At 36.9% G+C, this 20,920-nt stretch overlaps 1 protein-coding gene across 11 annotated transcripts in view; it reads left to right on the top strand.

Moving 5' to 3' along the window:
- MYCBP2 (MYC binding protein 2) overlaps positions 1 to 20,920 on the top strand; it is a 277,882-nt gene that overhangs the window by 240,265 nt on the left and 16,697 nt on the right. For 7 of the 11 annotated variants that reach the window (XM_088842669.1, XM_088842670.1, XM_088842671.1 and 4 more), the window contains 12 exons: positions 535 to 692; positions 1,990 to 2,189; positions 3,221 to 3,370; positions 4,677 to 4,837; positions 5,840 to 5,996; positions 6,177 to 6,401; positions 8,489 to 8,554; positions 9,570 to 9,809; positions 10,125 to 10,223; positions 17,577 to 17,657; positions 18,689 to 18,955; positions 19,748 to 20,031. In XM_088842669.1, coding sequence (XP_088698795.1) covers positions 535 to 692; positions 1,990 to 2,189; positions 3,221 to 3,370; positions 4,677 to 4,837; positions 5,840 to 5,996; positions 6,177 to 6,401; positions 8,489 to 8,554; positions 9,570 to 9,809; positions 10,125 to 10,223; positions 17,577 to 17,657; positions 18,689 to 18,955; positions 19,748 to 20,031 — 2,088 coding nt within the window. The remainder of the gene's footprint in view (positions 1 to 534; positions 693 to 1,989; positions 2,190 to 3,220; positions 3,371 to 4,676; positions 4,838 to 5,839; positions 5,997 to 6,176; positions 6,402 to 8,488; positions 8,555 to 9,569; positions 9,810 to 10,124; positions 10,224 to 17,576; positions 17,658 to 18,688; positions 18,956 to 19,747; positions 20,032 to 20,920) is intronic. The other 4 variants (XM_055426497.2, XM_055426500.2, XM_055426498.2 and 1 more) reach the window with 3 other exon arrangements.

The raw sequence follows: 20,920 nt of genomic DNA on the forward strand, positions 1-20,920 counted from the left end.
GTTTGTCACCTCTCAGTACACTGTGGTACGGCCGTGCTCCAGATAGAGCTTTGGGTGGCACCTCCAGAGAATGAGAAACCTCATAGAACATTCAGAAACGGAGGAAAATTGCATCCTTTCACTTTCCCTCTTATTAGGTTTCCTCATGTATATATCTGTGTTCTTCCTATTCAGTGCTATTATGAATATATCTGTCTGTTTTTCCTGAATATCATGACACTTGTCTTCCACCACAGTGCTTTTGCTTCTGAGAGAAACTTAGAATATTTGATGCCTTTTCTTCTTTTTCATTTAAAATGCAAAGTTGATTTAAGAGAAGCAAAAGTTTTAAGGTGCAATTCTGAAATCGGTCAAAATGTGATTACATTTGGAAAGATCAAATTATGGCTTAAAGAGAGGTTGTCAAGTTGGCTTTGAATTTGTAGTCTTCCACATGGTTCACACATTTGACTGCGCTGTTATAAACTAAGTAAATACAGTGTCACGTCATTCCCTTTTTCTCCCGAGTTATCTGTCACCTTGTTCTATCTGCAGTTTGGAAACTAGTCCCATAACTGATACTGATCTCGCAAAGAGAACTGTCTTCCAAAGATCCTACTCCGTTGTTGCTTCTGAATATGATAAACAGCACTCCATCTTACCTGCACGAGTTAAAGCCATTCCCCGGAGAAGAGTTAACAGTGGAGACACTGGTAAGTACAGGGATAAAAAAGAAGATTGAGTGATCCTAATAATTCTATTTGTAGATTTTTTTAAATCTAATTTTTGAAGGCAGAGGAATGGATTAGTTTTAAATCATGGTAAACATTCCTTCTGTGTGACATAGCCATAAATGTGCCTCTCTAAATTTTACATCTTAGTTGGAAGAGACACCCAGAGATCATGCAGTGTTATTCAAGAATAAACTGATCTTTAAAATATATTACTTGTTAGGTATCTAAGCTGAATATTGCTACCATTATCCTTCCCACTTTTGCTGCTGCTGCTAAGTCACTTCAGTTGTGTCCGACTCTGTGTGACCCCATAGATGGCAGCCCATTAGGCTCACCTGTCCCTGGGATTCTCCAGGCAAGAACACTGGAGTGGGTTGCCATTTCCTTCTCCAGTGCATAAAAGTGAAAAGTGAAAGTGAAGTTGCTCAGTCGTCCAACTCTTAGCGACCCTATGGACTGCAGCCTACCAGGAGGCTCCTCCATCCATGGGATTTTCCAAGCAAGAGTACTGGAGTGGGATGCCATTGCCTTCTCCGATCCTTCCCACTAAGCTTCAGTAAATTAGCAGTTCTAGTGACTTGACACTTTCACAATGATATTCTCAATAGAAACTTGTTAACTCTTGTAAGTACTACCATTCAAACAGATTATAAAAACAGGAGATACGGCTAACTCTTAATCAGTAAAAAATTTTAGATAATCTGGACTATTTAGTATCAGCAGCCCCGAATTGAGGCTAATTGAGTCTGTCTCAAGAATAAAGAAAGAAATCCGAGAAGCAAAGGATAACATGTTAATGGTTTATCCGGCCAACTACTTACTCAATGAAGATCTACCTAATATTTTTAAGTAGATGATTATGTATCTTATTGAAGATCTTCTAGGAAAATATTGAGGATATATTCAACATGTATCTTTGGGCTCTTATTTAAATACCATTTGTTACAAAGCAGTCCTTTAGAAAATGCTGGAGATAAGATGTAGATTCCATTTGGGGAGAAAATCACATTTTGTATAGTGTTATAGAAAGTATGAACTTTAGAGTCAGACCTGGGTTCAAAACTTACCTTTGCAATTTAATAAGTATATAACTTTAAGTAAGATATTTAAATTTGAGCTTCAGTAAAAAATTGAAATCATTAAGATTTGTGTCAAATGCAAAAAAAAACCCCGAAGACACTTCAGTGAATAAGCTGAATACTGTTTTTGAAATCACCTTAAATATATTAATATGTGTTGCCTATGAAAATTGATACTTTTTTTTTCCTTCAAACAGAAGTGGGTTCTTCGCTCTTGAGGCATCCGTCTCCCGAGCTGTCCCGGCTCATCTCAGCCCACAGCTCCCTCTCCAAAGGAGAACGGAACTTCCAGTGGCCAGTCTTAGCCTTTGTTATACAGCATCATGATCTAGAAGGTCTGGAAATAGCAATGAAACAAGCGTTAAGGAAATCTGCTTGTCGAGTTTTTGCTATGGAGGTAAGAATACATGAATAGGATTATTGATTCATTCATCATAAGCTTCATGTGATGGTTCTGTTTAATGATGTCAGTTTTCTACTGAACAGAAATTGTGACAAATTAAGAGACCTCAGTGAATAGAAAATACTGTGTTTGCGACAAAATTAAACTCCTAGGTTTAGGAATATAAATGAATTTGAATTTCATAGTTAAGCACTCTGAAAAACTTCATTTCTACATTGCTTTATTATCTGAATGGTGATAATATCTTTTTTAAAAAGTTTTTATAATCAGTGTCATTTCAGTTACAGTAATCATGCAAAAGGGATGTAGTAATGCAAGTAGGGCTTTTGAATTATAAATTTAACAACGATAATTTATCTGGGTCTCTGTTCTCTGAAAATGGATCACTGTATATCATAGGCTTGTATATATAACAAATCTTTTTTCTTTATCATAAGTAAGAAGTAACCTGCCATCCATCAGTGGGAACCACATGAATCTATATTTAAGTAAATAGCAGCTTGTGTAGAACTTAAGAAACATTCTAAATGCATGTTGATTCTAAATGCAAGTTGGAAAAAATATGCTTGGGTAAAGTAATATTCAGACAAATTTTTGAAATGAAAAGTGGTTTGGGAAAGTATTTTGGAATTGCATTTCATAGGTATTATATTCCCTACTGTTAACTTTTAAATTAGGGCCAGAATTACTGACAGTGTAAGTTCAGTGTACTTTCAGTGAAATGACAATCAGTCTTCCTAGAGTCTTCCCTTAAAATACTTGAGTCCCAGAAGTTTGTCTTTATCTTGGACTTACTTAACATTGTTTATGCAGGCTTTCAGGCTTCCCTTGTGGCTCAGCTGGTAAAGAATCCACCTGTAATGCAGGAGACTTGGGTTCCATCCCTGGGTTGGGAAGATACCCTGGAGAAGGGAAAGGCTACCCCTTCCATTATTCTGGCCTGGAGAATTCCATGGACTGTATAGTCCACAGGATCGCAAAGAGTCGGACACGACTGAGCGACATTCACTTTCTCTTTCGTGCAGGCTTTCAACTGGCTTCTGTGTAACGTCATCCAGACCACTTCTCTCCATGATATTCTGTGGCATTTCGTGGCATCTCTGACTCCTGCTCCAGTGGAACCAGAGGAAGAAGAGGATGAGGAAAATAAAACAAACAAAGAAAACGCAGAACAAGTGAGTGAGTTTCTCATTTGTCCATATTTTTATAGAAGAGTCGAACTCCCTTCATGTAATACCGTAGTTTACATGAGGTCATTCACAGATTATGTAACCTAAAGGCAAGAATACCAATTCAGAGCTATGAGCAACATACTAACTATGCTGAAGGAAAGTTTTCTGTCTCCAGAAGCACTGTCAATCACTTCTGATTGCTCACTAGCCATCACTGTCACACACAAAGCAGTCAGTTGGAAGATATACACTGTACAGTGCAATGTAAGATGAAGAAGGCAACATTATTCTAGAGAAGAACCATCTGCTTCACAGCATTACTGTAAGTCACAGAGAATGAAAATGAGATTGTGCCTGGACATGAAATTCAAAAAGTTTGGCTAGAAGGGACTTCAATTTTATAGGAGGCAACCTGTATCATGGAAAAGCGTTGAATGTGGACCCTGGAAGCCTGAGTTCCAGCCACATTTATACCTCTGTAGCTGTGATTTATGGATCTCATTTATATTTCTACAGTAAAAAAGTAGAAGACTAAATCCTTAATTTAAAAAGCTGTCAGAATAGATAGAAAAAAACAAAAGCTCGGTACTGTTTATAAGCATTGCATCTTCTGAAACATAAGGACAGAGGAAGATTAAAAGTAAAAGATTAAAAGTAGAAAAAGATACACTGGATAATTACGAATCAAAATTAGGTTGCTACAGCTAGTTTGACACCAGATAAAATAGACTTCAAGACATAATCATCAATAGGGATAAGGAGGCTCTCTACAAAATGATAAAGGAGTAATTCTGTATCTTCAGTGTATGCATGTAGTTAATAAGATAACCTTAAAGATATCAAATGAAAATCAATAGTGCCGCAAGGAAAAATTGAAAACAATCGACAATTACAATGTGAAGTTATCGTGCATTCATAAGAGCTATCTATTCGTGTGTAACAGATACCCCAAAACCTACTGAATGGAAACAATTGCTTACTGGCTTCCAACTTTGTGGGCCAGCAGTTTGGGTGGTGCTCAGCTGAAGGGAAAGGCTCATTTCTGCTAGTAGTTTACTGACTACACTGGAATTGATTCTCAGATGTGGCGTATATTTGGTTTGGTGATTTTATTTATAGGTGACCTTATCACTTTTTCCTTTAAAAATATAAGCATGATTAGTTAATCTTACTGGATGTTTGAGGTATGGTTTGGTTTTGTTGTTTACATTTCTACTACATCAGGATCGTTAAACTACACATTTTCTTTTGTGGGAAAAATTCCTTCCAGCTCCCAAACTGATGAACTCGCTTGTCATTTATGTCTTAGGAGAAAGATACAAGGGTATGTGAGCATCCGCTCTCAGATATAGTGATTGCAGGGGAAGCCGCTCATCCTTTACCGCACACGTTTCACCGCCTACTTCAGACGATCTCGGATCTTATGATGTCTCTCCCCAGTGGCAGTTCATTACAGCAGATGGCCTTGAGGTAATCTTATTTCCAAGTGTCCTAAGTACCCTGGAAAAGGAGTTTTCTGAAGCAGTCAAAGCGTGAAATGCTTGAAAGACCTCTTTAAATACTTAAGGTAGAAAGAATCCTGTGTTACATGAATGGTACCTCCCTCATTATGGTTGTAATTTAGAATTGCCCTTCGCCTCAGCTCATGCCTGTTGGCCCCTCTATAAACTGCGGATAGTATACTTCTGAGTCCTCTAAATTGTCACAGTCTGAAACCATCTTCCTCGCTTTCCTTTCTCTTCTACCCCAAATCACATGTCTCAGTGCTCCTCAAGAGTAGAAACTTAAGTGTTGCAAAAATGGAGAGGGGGCAATGAAATCTCAAAAACAGAATTCAAAATAGGGTTTTGAATTGAAAGGAATATCAAGAGAAATGCAGCCAATCCTAAAATTGAAGAGTATCTCCTTTTAAGTCCTCACTGTTACTTTTACATTGTGAACTTTATCACTAGAGCCTCGTACTGGACTACACATAAAAGTAAATCCTCCATTGATTTTTATAAGAAATAGTTTGACAGAGTGATTTTGGCTACCCACATTCCTAATGATGAGACCAGCAGAGAAGAGATTCTGTAGTGCAAGATTTTTGAAGTACAAAGTGTGTTATACTCTGATGAATTAGTGTAGAATTGTTGGACTAATAAATTTTAAGAGGCTGTTATAGTTGGGATAACACTTGTCTACAAAACTGATTTATTACCTTTTTTTTTCTTCTATAGCTTTGATCTTCATGTGTCAGTTTGGCTATATTTAAAATGGATGAACTTTCCTTAGAATTTATATTGTTCAACAGAAATGACATACATTTCTCCAAAAGCTAGTAGAAATCATTTTGTTTCTTGAATTTTTAAAATTTCTGATATTATTTTACCTACAACATTAAGATTAGCTGCAGAGTGCTTTTTTTTTTTCAAGGAATTCCTTGGAGGTTCCTGAAAAGAATTATTTAGTGTATTACTTATACCTTTTTAGGTGCTGGAGTCTGAAATTCAAGCAATCTGATCACCAGTTCCTCCATCAGAGCAATGTCTTTCATCACATTAACAATATTTTGTCAAAATCAGATGATGGAGACAGTGAAGAAAGTTTTAGCATCAGCATACAGTCTGGCTTTGAAGCTATGAGTCAGGTCAGTCATTTAACAGTTATCCTGTGTTATCCTGTTAATACTCAACAATGGACTAAAGGAGAAACTGAAAATTACTCCTAAACAATTTGATACTTACTTTTATTTCTATCTCATGCCTATTTTATTATTGTGGAAGATTTCCATTTGGGTATTTGAATTATGTGTGTTTGTTTCTGGTAGGAATTGTGCATAGTAATGTGTTTAAAGGACTTAACCAGCATTGTTGACATAAAGACTTCAAGCCGACCTGCCATGATTGGCAGTTTGACAGATGGTTCCACAGAAACCTTTTGGGAGTCAGGAGATGAGGATAAAAACAAAACTAAGAACATCACCATCAACTGTGTAAAAGGCATCAATGCCCGCTATGTATCTGTTCATGTGGACAATTCCCGAGATCTTGGGGTAAGAAAGAAAATTTAACTGTGGTTTGTTAGTTCTTTTCAGACCTTTATTAATCCTACAGTCTCATTTCTGAGTTTTAGCAAAAAAGCTTTCATCTGGAACTTCACCAACCAAACAACCTATTTATATTCTCAAATATATGAAATCTATAGCTAAGCAAAATAAATATCTACTCTGTGATATTTTACCTCCACTCCCTTGTTCAAGCTGTTTTCTTGGCCTGGAAATCCTTCTCCTAAACTCCACCTTTCAGATTCTTCCCAAGTATAAGACCCAGCAGACAAATTCTCCCACAGTACCTCTTCTGTAAAAGTTACTCTTTCTGTCCTCTGGATTCTTTTTTACCTTACTCTAGTAGCACTTAATGCAGTTTGACCTATAGCATAATTAGCCTTCACTTTTTAATCCTCACCCCCACCGTCAGAAGGGAGTTGGGAAAAATTCCTGGATCAACATATATAGCCATTCTATTTATTCCCCCTAGCTCTAGCCTGTCTACATGTTTCAGCTGAATTGAGCCCTCTTTAACAAAGTGAAAGTGAAGTCACTCAATCATGTCTGACTCTTTGCGACCCCGTGGACTGTAGCCTACCAGGCTCCTCCGTCCATGAGATTCTCCAGGCAAGAATACTGGAGTGGGTTGCCATTTCCTTCTCCAGGGAATCTTCCCGATCCAGGGATCGAACCCAGGTCTCCCACATTGCAGGCAGATGCTTTAACCTCTGAGCCACCAGGGAAGCCCTGGAAAAGGAAAAGCATCCTATGTACTTGAGTATTAAAGGCCAATAAGAATGTAAAACAAACTGCTAAATCCCCATGCTTCTACCCCATTCTTGAGAAAGAATACTTTTTAGAATTTTTTCCCTCAGAAAGGAAGTGGCCTGCAGATACAGTATTAATAAGTCCCTTTGGGCCATTGCCAAGCTGCTCCTATCCCATTTGTATATTTCCTTTCCCAGGGAGAGCCAAAGGGGTGGGTTTGAGTCTCAGATGATCTGAATAGAGAATGCCAACCACAGAAGTTCAGTCTACAGTCACCCCAACTTCTGTCCAACAGCACAGAGTGAATAAGAAAAAGGCTTAGCTACTATGTCACTAGCTTATCAGAACATTTTTCTGACAGGAACTCACTGCTCAGTACAGTGTTATCTTTGATTCATGTTTTAAGCTAGAATATACTTTCCATCAAAACAGTGGTTGCAATCAATTTAACATTTTGTCTTTTAGGGGAGATAATCATGGTAATATTCATTTTTTACAGATATGCTGACATCAGCTTTTCTTTTAGGAAACCTCCTCTGATTTATGTGCATCATTAAGACTTACGTAGTGTACTGTGTGTCCCCCAGCCTTCCCATCACACTGCCTTAAACACAGCATTTGTTAATTTAAATTGCATCAGCCTATAGCACTAAAAGTATACAACTCTTCAAGGAATTCATGTGTCCATCTATTTCTTGATGTACTTGGCATAAAACTTACTCAATCTTAAGGTCTCTGACTCTAGTACCAGTATGATTCTTTCCAGTACTTAAAGGTATTGAATTTCTTTTGATACTTTACTTTATATGTTAATGGTCCTTCCCTAATTCGGCAAAGATCTCAAGGGGATAGAACTCATCACTCATGTGTCCTCCCCCAAGTCCCTATGGCTGTCTGGGGGGCATCGTGATACTTGCAAGCATTTGTTGCTTAAGCTACCTGCCTTCCTCCCTTTTACACCAGAAGCAATGAGAGTAATGTAATAAGAATGGGACATAAGTAGCAAGGCGAATTGTTGAAAGACTTCATGATAGAGAGAGAATTTAAATGATTAGACTTTGGATGAAAAGAGGGGATGCCAGCCTCCTCTCTCAGAGCCCATAGAGAAGGACTGAAATGTGTGGTTCAAGATGGAGTTTGTGAGAATAAGAAAAAGACTGCAGTTGTAGGAACTGATTGGTTTGACAGATGGAATAAAGTCAGTTAGGAAGGACTATAAAAGACAAGCAGAAGAGTTGATATGATATTGATAGGCTGTAAGAAATCCCTGTCCATTCTAGAGCCAGGAATATGGCATAGTAACTATTTTGAATTGTTTATTTTAGAATAAAGTCACCTCAATGACCTTCTTAACTGGCAAAGCAGTAGAAGATTTGTGCAGAATAAAGCAGGTAATTAAAACTGTCATTAAATGTTTTTACTGCCCTGGTAGAAATTTCTTCTTCTCAGTCTCCACTGTTGAGTTCTAATTTTGGCATGCCACACTATTAGAGGAAATCATCTCTTTTCAAAACACTAAATTGGCAAATAGTCCATGTATGGGAATAGTTATAACTGTCTCTGTTCTAAACATCTTACCCTTTATTTTGCTAAATGTTCTGTAGTCATGGGTAAGTATACTGTGCCTACAGCCCTCCACCCTGACTTCTGCTCCCCTGCAGAGATTCAGCGTGCCTTAGAATTCTTCATAGATTCGATTCACAAATGCCACTATAATTCAGCCATACTTCAGATTAAAATGTAGATTATTGTCCTGTACCTTGAAAATCTTTCAATTTACAACACTGCAGTATATCCAGGTTAAAAGTCAATATACAAACCTACTCTAGAAACAAGTCTTATTTGGGCGTTAGATTCTCAATAAAATATACTGAAATAAGTCATCACAAATGTGAATTTACATAGTATATAATATTTCTTCAAAAGTAAACATATTAACTAACTGCACAGCTAAAATCCTTGCTTTAAATGTGCTTTCATGTAAAGATGCACAAAATAGGACTTCATTGCTGATTATGTGAGTATTTCTACTTAGCAGGCAGTATAGGTACAATCATGAAAATTGTTTCCAGTGGTTTTACTTATGTAACTTGTGCTTGGAAGCCATATAGTACATATAATGTAAGCAGACCTGTATTTTACTTCTCAACTCCACCACTTACTAGACTCCTGCCATCTGTGTTAACTAACTTTCTTCATCTGTAGATAGTATTGCTTATCTTTACAAGATTTAAATAAGATAATCAGTGTGAAATAATCCAATACACTTTCTGTGTGTACAATTATTTGTTATTTGAGCTTACTGTTATTAACATTAGGACATAATAACTACTGTATTAAGTCTAGGACAGTAATAAAATAGTAATCCACTTGTATCAGGTTTCTATCCCTTTTCTACTCCCCTAGGTTGATCTGGATTCCAGGCACATTGGTTGGGTAACAAGTGAACTTCCAGGAGGGGATAATCACATCATCAAAATTGAATTAAAGGGTCCAGAAAATACACTGAGAGTTCGACAGGTTAAGGTCCTGGGCTGGAAGGATGGCGAAAGCACAAAAATTGCTGGCCAGATCTCAGCCAGTGTGGCCCAGCAAAGGAACTGTGAAGCTGAGACTCTGCGAGTGTTCAGACTTATTACATCTCAAGTGAGTGTCCTTACTACACATATTCTAGCACAAGATAAAATGAAATATTGTACTACTTCAATAATAATATCAAGAGCTTAAGAAAGTATTTTGTTCCTTAGAGATTGTTAGCTACAAGTTTGGCCCATTTTTTTCTTCTCATAGCCCAAATTCTTGTGTTTCATTTTGCATTCATAATTCTGAAAAGTAGAAGTGTACAGTAAGAATAGCAGAGGAACATTTTAAAGCCTGCAGAATCGGCTATTGAGTCCTCCAGCCTTCACAGTGGTAATTCCTGCCATTAGTTTGCTCTCACCTCCCTGTCTTCTTCACCAGGTATTTGGAAAGCTCATCTCCGGAGATGCAGAACCCACACCAGAACAAGAGGAAAAAGCACTGTTGTCATCACCTGAAGGAGAGGAAAAAGTATACAATGTATTTATTTATATTCTAAAAATATTTATTTCCCTATTCCATTTTCTTTTGTTCAGTGGAGTAGTCCATGTATTGCTATGTATTTTAATGTATATGTGATACTAGTTTCTGTGCAGTTAATATTTTTTACATTGATTAGAAAGAAGATGAAGGAACTATCAGAAGATACTCACTTTTTGCTCATGTATGATCTAACTGGTATTTTAAGTAACAGCAAAATTTGCTCTAAACCTTGGGCTGTTGTGTTTAAATGTTGTCGTTTGTAAAATCAGTTTCATTGTTGACTATGCTGTGCACTTTCCTCCTTCTCCTGTGTTCTTCACAGTTCAGCTCAAAAATACTGTCTTCTCCATGAACCTTCTTTATGATTGTTCAAGGGAAATCATAAAGAACGTTCATGGCGAACACACAGAGAACTATTTCCTCTGCTAAACTTCATAGTAATTTCTGTGTCTCTTCTCGGTTTGTGTCTTGTTGGGTTTATTTGTATACATGGTTTATTGTTGTTGTTTAGTTGCCTAGTCATGTCAAACTCTTTGCGACCCCATGGACTGCAGCATTCCAGGCCTCTCAGCCCCTCACCATCTCCCAAAGTTTGCCCAAGTCCATGTCCAAGATATATACATGGTTTGTATCTTCCACTTAATGAAAGCTTCCTAAAGACCAAGTACATGTCTGGTTTGTCTTTATATCCACCATGGCATAAACACACATGTGTGCAGTGAATTTTTATTGGAATAACCTGTCCTTTATATTGTTCTTGAAATTTCTTCTTAAGTTCATTTGCCTGACTTATCGGAGAAGGCAATGGCAAGCCACTCCAGTACTCTTGCCTAGAAAATCCCATGGATGGAGGAGCCTGGTAGGCTGCAGTCTGTGGGGTAGCTAAGGGTCGGACACGACTGAGCGACTTCACTTTCACTTTTCACTTTCACACATTGGAGAAGGAAATGGCAACCCACTCCAGTGTTCTTGCCTGGAGAATCCCAGGGATGGGGGAGCCTGGTGGGCTTCCGTCTATGGGGTCACACAGAGTCGGACACGACTGAAGTGACTTAGCAGCAGCAGCAGCAGCCTGACTTATTTGTTCTAAACTAAAGCACTGTATCTAAGAAGAGAACTTCATCCATTTTCAAAAAGAGAAGTCAACCATGACTAGTCTTCATATTCTTGTGTATTTATTACTAGATGCTGTAAATACTCATCTTGACAGTTCTTTGAAAGATATTTTCAAGGACTTACCTAAGCTAACTCTGTGCCTTCTGATACAGAGGCAACTAAATCATCCACATTTTTCTATCTGGAATCTGTTAGGGAAAAAAAAAAGGATTTCATTAACTCTGGTAATTGTTTTTCAGCATCTTTTGGAGACAACATTTTGACAACTATAAAACTGAGTACTCATTAAATCAACTGAATTTTAGCAAATGGCAGTTGTTTGCTGAACAACCTTGAGAACTGGTATCAAGCCCTCAAAAAACTTGCCTTCCGTTCCTAAACATGAATAGTCCATCGCCTCCGTCCCAAAACAGATCATCAGGGATACTCTCTAATATATAGTCACTGTATTAAATATATGAAAAATTGCACATGTCATAGAATTTCAGAGTATGTTGAAGTTATTGTCCCTGGAGTGGACAGAGAAGTATTCTTGGAGGATATTAAACTTTGAGTTAGACCTGAAAGAGAATGGATGAAAGATTAAAAGGATGAGAGGATGGGAACATTAAAGAGGCTGGCCAAACAGTAGGAGAGTGTATGCTGAGGCATTGGGGATGAGTGGGAAAGGCTTGCTAGTGGTTGGATACCAGTGAGATAATGTAATTTTTAAGGGAAGCATTTTTTTTAAGTCAGATTTTTGAAGTAAAACCTACATACAAAATCATCCTTTTAAAATGATTTGTTTTGAATTTTGACCAATGTGTACAGTGGTGAAAGCATCACAAGCAATTTTTAAAACACATGCCTCCCAGAATTTCCCTGTCATTCCTCTGCATTCAGCCCTCTCATCTCATTCTTCCTCCGTGGCAACCGCTGAACTATTTCTCCTCCTAAAGTATTGCCATCCCCTGGTGGCTCAGACGGTAAAGAATCCACCTGCAATGCGGGAGACCCTGGTTCGATCCCTGGCTTTGGGAAGATCCCCTGGAGAAGGAAATGGCAACCCACCCCAGTATTCTTGCCCAGAAATTCCCATGGATGGAGGAGCCTGGCAGGCTACAGTCCATGGGGTCACAAAGAGTTGGACACGACTGAGCGACTTCACTTTTTATAGTATTGCTTTTTCCCAGGTTTTATTTAATGGAACAGTATAGAAAGTGGCCTTTTTGTCTGATTTTTTTATAGGTAGTATAAGAACATGTATCAGTTGTTTGTTCTTTTGGTTGCTGAGGTGTATTCCATTGTATGAGTTTACCATAGTTTATTTATCCTTTCACAAATTTCTGATGTTTGTGTTGTTTCCTCTATTTAGCTTTTATTAACAAAACTGCTATCAATGGTAGCATACAGATCTTTGTATGGACATGCTTTCATTTTTCTTGGGTAAATACCTGTGAGTAGGATTGCTATATAATAAGTATATGTTTAACTTCCTAGGAAACTGCAAACTCTTTCCAAAGTGATTAAGCCATTTTACATTTTTACCAACAAAGTATTTACGGTTGCTCCACATCTCCTTGACAATACTTGATACTATCACTCTTTAATTTTATACATTCTTATAGGTGTATACTTGTATCTTGTGGGTTTTTTTTAAGTTTTTAAATAATTTTTATTATTAATTTATTTATTTTTGGCTGTGCTGGATCTTTGTTGCTGCTCTGGCTTTTCTATAGTTGCAGCAAGCAGGGGGCTGCTCTCGAGATTAGGTGCATGTGCTTCTCATTGCAATGGCTTCTCGTTGCAGGGTATGAATGCTAGACTATGTGGGGTCAATAGTTGTGGTTCCTGGGCTCTAGAGCACAGGCTCAGTAGTTTTGGTGCATGGACTTAGTTACTCTTTGGCATATGGGATCCTCCCAGACCAGGGGTCTAACCCATGTCTCCTATATTAGCAGGCAGATTCTTTACCAGTGAGCCACCAGGGAAGTCCCTTTTGTAGTTTTAACATGGATTTCACCAGTGACTAATAATATTGAGCAAATTTTTATGTATTTATTTGCCATCTCTGTACTATATTTACCAAAATGTATATTAAGATTTTTTACCCATATTTTTTATATTGAGCTGTTTGTGTTATTATTGGGTTGGAAGATTTCTTCATGTATTCAGGGTATATATATAGGTCTTCTACCAAATACATGTTTGGTAAAAATACATTTTCAGATATTTTCTCCTAGTCTGTGACTTATCTTTCAGAGAGAATTTTCTAGTTTTGATAAAGTTCAATTTATCTTGTCTTTTTTTTTAAATGACTCATGATTTTTGTGTCTTACCTAACTAAGGTCACAAAGATTTTCTCCTGTTTTCTTCTAGAAACAATAGAAGTTTCGTTCTTTTATTTAGAACTATATATTTCAAGTTTTTCTATACAGTGTAAATTAAGAGTAGAGGTTCTTTTTCTTGATGTGAAGATATTTGATTCTTTTACTACCATATGTTGAAAACACTATCCTTTCTCAATAACCAGTCCACCAGAAATGTATAGGTCTATTTCTGGACTCTATTCTGTTCCATTAATCTATATGTACATTCTTACATCAACATCAGGCTATATTGAGATTCAGTACATTCATTACTGTGGCTTTATAGAGATTCCAACCAAGTTCTTTTTCAAAGTTGTTTTGGCTATCCCAGGTTCTTTCCATTTCCATATAAAACTTAAAGGCAGATTATCAATTTCTTTCTCCTCCACAAAAAACATAATTTTTTTTTAAAAAAGCCTGCTGAAATATTGATTGGAATTGCACCAAAGTGCTAAGTCAGTTTGGGGAGAATTGACATCTTAATATTGAGTCTGGAAATCCCATGGACAGAGAATATAGGTGGGTTACAATCCATGGGTTTGCACAATCAGGACTTACCAACTAAACAACAACAGCAAATCCATAAATATTATATTTATTTAGTTCTGTCTATTTATTTAGATCTTCTTTAATTTCTGCCAGCAGTGTTTTATAGTTCAGCTCTGTGTACATGTCTTATACACACTTTTTAAAATTAATCCCTAAGCATTTCATGGTTTTGATGGTGTTGTAAATATTTTTATTTCACTTAGCAGTTATTCATTTCTAGTACATAAAAGTACAGTTGACTTTTGTGCATTAAACTTATATCCTATGGCCTTCTTAAGAGACACCTATGGCTCAGTTGGTTAAGAATCTGCCTGCAATGCAGGAAACCCTGGTTCAATTTCTGGGTTGGAAAGATCCACTGGAGAAGGGATCAGTTCAGTTCAGTCACTTAGTCGTGTCCGACTCTTTGCGACCCCATGAACCACAGCACACCAGGCCTCCCTGTCCATCACCAACTCCCGGAGTTCACTCAAACTCATGTCCATCAAGTCGGTGATGCCATCCAGCCATCTCATTCTCTGCCATCCCCGTCTCCTCCTGCCCCCAATCCTTCCCAGCATCAGACTCTTTTCCAGTGAGTCAACTCATCGCATGAGGTGGCCAAAGTATTGGAGTTTCAGCTTTAGCGTAAGTCCTTCCAATGAACACCCCGGATTGATCTCTTTTAGAATGGCCTGGTTGGATTTCCTTGCAGTCCAAGGGACTCTCAAGAGTCTTCTCCAGCACCACAGTTCAAAAGCATCAATTCTTCGGTGCTCAGCTACCCATTTCAGTATTCTTGGGCTTCCCTGGTGGCTCATCTGGTTAATAATCTGCCTGGAATGTGGGGGACCTAGGTTCAGTCCCCAGAGGGGAAGATCCCCTGGAGAAGGGAACAGCTACCCACTCCAGTATTCTGGCCTGAAGAATTACATGGACTGTATAGTCCATGGAGTCTCAAAGAGTCGGACACAACTGAGCGACTTTCATTTTTTTCATGGTCTTCTTAAATATACTTAATAGTTTGAGAAGCTCTTTTGTAGTAACCTTGGAATTTTTCTTCTTAGATAATCATATGGTCTTCAAAGAAAGCCAGTTTTACTTCTTTCTTTCCAGTCTTGTGTTATTCCACTGGCTAATACCTTCAGTTACCATGTTGAATAAAAGTCATGAGATCACATATGTTTGCCTTTTCTAGGTTGGAAAAGGAAAGTATTCAATCTTTCACTGCATATTTTTTGTAACTGCACTTAGTCAGTTTGAAGATGTTCCTCGTTTGCTAAGAATTTTTATCAGAATGGATTTCTTATATATTTCTATTTTTTTCATTTTCTTTTACTCAGTAAAATAACCCATATATTGCTGTGTATATTAATTGATATACAGTATTTCCTTATATGTACTTTATTTTTGTTTAAAGAAGATGAGCTAGAGTAGTGATAACTGAATGGCACAGTGTTTCTTTTTGGGGTGGTAAAAATGCTCTAAAATTGACTGTGGTGATGGCTGCACTTACCTGTGCATGTATATAAACCATTGAACTATATACTTTAAATGAATGAATGATATGGTATGTGAACTATATGACAATACAGCTGCTTTTAAAAAAGAAAAAGCAAAATAAATTATGAAAGAAGTTAAAAGATCTTCCTGTCTAAAAGGAACTCATTTGTTAATAATGTGTATTCTAGCTATACGTAGCGCGCACACACACAAAATTTATTCTACAAACTTACTCTCCTTAGTAGATAAAAGGAAACTGCAATTATCCATTCTTTTTGAGTGAGCTTTGGTAGTTCTGCCTTTCAAGTAATTTGCCCATTTCATCCGAGTTGCTGGATTTATTGGCATAAGTTGTTCATAACATACTCTTATCCTTAGACTCTATTGTGATGTATCTTCTTTTATTATATCTTTCTGGCTGTTTGCTTTGGATTTAATGTGTTCTTTTCTGACTTCTTAAAGTCCTAATATGATGAGTCGAGATCTTTCTTTTCTCGTATAAGTAATGCTGTGATTTTCCTTTTAGCTCTGCTTTAGTGTCACAGATTTGAGTGTTGTTTTTTTCCCATTTCATTCAATTCAAAATATTTTCTGACTTCTATTTTGATTTCTTCTTGACTTCTGGGTAATTTACAAGTGTCTTATTTAATTTCTGAATATTGGGAGTTTTCCTGAAAGCCTTGTATTGTTAATTTCTACTTTAATTCCTTTGTGGTCAAATGTGTGTGTGTGTGTGTATACACACACACATATATATACATATATATACAGTTGTATAATTTCATCACTTGAAACTATTAAGACCTGAATTCTGGCTCATAGTAATGGTATAGTTTAGTGAATGTCCATGTGCACTTAAATGAATGTGACCTCTGCTGTTGTTTGAAGAGTTCTATAAATGTGATTAGTTCAGTTGGTTGATAGTTTTGTTCAGATCTATAAGAACCTTGCTGATAGGTAAGATTCATTGTTTGCTCATTTACTTGCATCAGGTACAGAAAGAGTTTGAAGTGTCCAACAATATGGATTTGTCAATTTAGATGTTAGTTCACCTGGTTGCCTATGTCAGCTCTCTAGTGGGCACCCAAAAATTATTGTTCTGTAGATTACCAGCTTTTCTCATTGTTAAGGTGGGAGCAGCATTCTCTTATGGCTGTCTCTATCCTAAGAAAAGTGAAACCAAGAGTCATTTTTAATTCTAATACAAGGGTGATTTGCCTCACCCTTAGTTTTCTTACCTGTAAAGCAGGCAGAACATCAAACCCCTTATGGGGTTTTTCTGAAGATTAAATAAGGTTGTGTGTATGTGTATACTTATATCTGTTTGTATATTTATCTATCACTTAAAAGAGTGTCCTACACATGATAGGCACTATAAAACTTCAGCCTTCATATTTCTTCTTGTGATAGGTTTCTTTGTTTACTGTCAGTGTTGGAGTAACTTAAGACCACCATTATCAGAGAGTGTTGTTAGGACACTTCCTTTCTAACCAAATGTCATTTTCCTGAGTTGCTCTTCTAATAACCAAATATAGGATATGAACTAATAGTGTTCACAGTTTAGAAATAGATTTAATCAAAATGACACAGATTAACTAGATTATAAAGAAATCCATGAAGTATACTTCTCTGGATTTCTTAAAGTCAGAAATTTTGTCCTTTTTATGGTTACTTTAGCCAGTAGTAATTTCTTCAAACTTTTTATCCTTCTTCTTAGTGTTATAGATCTCAATTTAAAATGAATTCACCTTGTAAAGATATCTGCATAATTACTTATCAAGACATTTCGAAATGTCAAATATATGAATTTTATTAAAAGAGCCTGCTTTCTTTTTTTCCCCTTTTGTCTCTAAAGGCAACATCAGATGCTGACCTGAAAGAACATATGGTTGGAATCATTTTCAGCAGGAGTAAACTGACTAACCTACAAAAACAGGTTGGTCAATAGTCATTTCATAATCTGCGTCAGTTTTGTTTGCTTTTAGGGTGTAAAGCATTTTCCAAAATTTATGGAGGCTTTTTTATGCTGACTCTTTTATAGGTCCTACAGAATGTGTCTTCCTTTTTCTAGAGAGGAAGTAGTATGTTGGCATACCTGCATCACTTTAAAGACTTTGTTATGAATATTAACTTTCTTACCTTGCTGCTCTTTGTTTTTCTCATTTTCAGGTAGATTGTTTCATTTTGGTGTCAAATACCCAGTTATATCAGATTTCATTTGCGTTTCCTGTGTTCCTTTCCCCTTTGTTTGTTTTTTTTTTTTTTTAAGTATTCTGCTGAGCAGTTATAATGATAACTATAAACCAGTGTTAAAGATATTTCTAATTATCATGAGATGGTATAGTAGCACTAGATCATCCATGTAATGGGAATTCACTTCGGGAATACCTAAATAACATAAAATTAGCCCTTTCGAAGTCAAATAAAATACTGACTTTTGAATTAGGTTGTAAATTGGCCCACTGTTTTAACTTTCAACACCTTAAGTCTTTTTTAAATAAATCACATAAATTTATTTGTGCTTTATCTTTGTAACAGCATTGTATTGACTCGTAGAAGCTACCAGTTGTAAAATGTGCTGTTATTTTCTGTCACTAAAAAAAAGAAAATTGCTGCCAATTAAATTATGAATTGTATCAATTACAAATCACATTATGAATAGAAATATGGGGAAAAAGATGACTTAGAAGTGATTAAATGTGGTGATTTGTTTTCATTTCATGTCTTAAACCACAGGCAGGGGAATTGGTAACCAGTATAGTATTCATTTCTCTACTAATTGATTTAAATACTCAGGTTTTTAATCATCATTTTCCTTAATTGTTTTTAAGATGTGTTAAGAGAATGGTATGATGAGAATTAACTGGGAGGAAGAGTATTAAATTGAGTATCAACTAATATTCTTTTTATTTTTAATTAGACCTTACAAATACGCTTTTACATTTTCTTTATGTTGCCCTTGAACAGGTGTGTGCTCACATCGTCCAGGCCATTCGCATGGAAGCCACCAGAGTCCGCGAGGAATGGGAGCATGCCATATCAAGCAAAGAAAATGCCAATTCCCAGCCCAATGATGAAGATGCCTCCTCTGATGCCTACTGCTTTGAGCTGCTCTCCATGGTCCTGGCCTTGAGCGGCTCCAACGTGGGCCGGCAGTACTTGGCCCAGCAGCTGACTCTGCTCCAGGACCTCTTCTCACTTCTCCACACCGCCTCCCCACGCGTCCAGAGACAGGTGACTGGCACATCTCCTACCTGGAGGCTTATTTTGTTACTTTTGATTTTTAATTAATTTGTTTATTTTAATTGGAGGATAGTTACTTTACAGTATTGTGATGGTTTTTTCCATACAACAACATGAATCAGCCACCGGTATACATGTTTGAAACATTGTTAAAAATTATTCTAACAAAGAGAATCAGAGTTTCTTGTTTTTTTTTGGTTTTTGTTTGTTATATCATATTTTGGTTTTTGGATTGTATTTTAACCCCATGTTTCTCTTTTTGACTGATTATAGTGAGAATATGGAAGAACAAAATATGTTCCATTTTAGTAATGTGTTATTGTGATAAATAGTATTCCGCTATTCAGCCTTTTTACCATGAAATATATAATGACCAAGTAAGAGATGTGTTTTTTTCTTGCTGCCCTGGAGTGGTAGTCATTTGAGAAATTAAATCAAGCGTAAATCATTTCTCTGTCCTCAAAACTTTTGAAGTCATAGAATGGCAGCTGAACTCAAAATAGAAAAAAAGAATAATTAAAACACCAACCTTTTTTTAAAAAATTGAAGTATAGCTGATTAACAATGTTGTGTTAGTTTCAGGTGGACAGCAAAGTGATTCAGTCACATGTACGTGTTATCTATTCTTTTTCAAGATATTTTCCCATTTAGGCTGTTACAGCATATTGAGCAGAGTTCCCTGTGCTGTACAATAGGTTCTTGTTGGTTGTCTATTTTAAATATAGCTGTGTGTATATGTCAGTCCCAAATCTTTAAATAGAATTATTTTACTTTCCGTACCAGGTGACTTCCTTACTAAGACGAGTTTTGCCTGAAGTGACCCCTAACCGTCTGGCTAGCATTATAGGAGTCAAGTCTCTCCCGCCAGCAGATATAAGTGACATTATTCACTCAACAGAGAAAGGAGATTGGAATAAGCTAGGTATCTTGGACATGTTTCTAGGATGCATTGCCAAAGCACTCACAGTACAGCTAAAAGCCAAAGGAACCACCATCACAGGAACAGCTGGCACCTCCGTGGGCAAAGGAGTGACAACAGTCACCCTCCCGATGATTTTCAATTCCAGGTGGGTCACTGCATCTGTTTTGGTACAAAAATAGAAAAGAGTGAGCTACTCTTTGAAGATTTCAGGCACTTCAGATTCCATCTTGTTTGCTTATTTACCAGAAATAGAAGAGAGAATGCTGTGTATAATAAAAGTGTCTTTTCAGATTAGTGGGGAAAGAAAAATTTGCTGAGTATATGATGTTAGAATACTTCCCAAGTCAAAACAAAAAACTATAGACCCTCTCACCATGTACACAATAAACTTGAGATCAACTGAAACTTCACATATTTTTGCTTTTAAACTCTACTAGGACAAATTATAGAATATTTTTGTAATCATCAATTTGAGAAGACGTCTTTAAGTAAAACACAGAACCTGAAGTAACAGGGAAAAGACTCAGAGGCTTGGCTACATAAAAGTGAAAGTTGTTTGTTTTTAAAATACGAACAACTGACTTGGAAAAAAATATTTGACTGTTAAATATTTTTAACAGCAGGCAATGAATTATTAGTCATAATATTAGAAGAATGACTACAAGTCAGTGAAAAAAACAAACAACTAATACAGATTTCTGACAAGAATAGTCAGTTCGGAGAAGAAAAATTACAAATGCCAGGACTTCCTTGGTGGTGCAGTAGTTAAGAATCCACCTTCCTGTGCAGGGGACGTGGGTTCAATCCCTGGTTGGGGAGCTAAGATCCCACATGCCGCTGCGCAACTACTGAGCCTGCAAGCAGCAACTGCAGACCCACGTGCTCTGGAGCCCACGTGCCACAGTGGCAGAGAAGACTGTGTGCGACGTCCCAGGGTCCGTGTGCTGCATCCAAGACCCAGCACAGCCAAAGATAATTGAAAAGGTTAAAAAAATTACAAATGCCAATAAATAAAAGAAAAGGTGCTTCAGTGG

The sequence above is a fragment of the Moschus berezovskii genome, chromosome 13, assembly GCF_049115385.1.
Source record: "Moschus berezovskii isolate FMDL1 chromosome 13, NW_MosBer_1.0, whole genome shotgun sequence".
NCBI classification, from domain to species: domain Eukaryota; kingdom Metazoa; phylum Chordata; class Mammalia; order Artiodactyla; family Moschidae; genus Moschus; species Moschus berezovskii.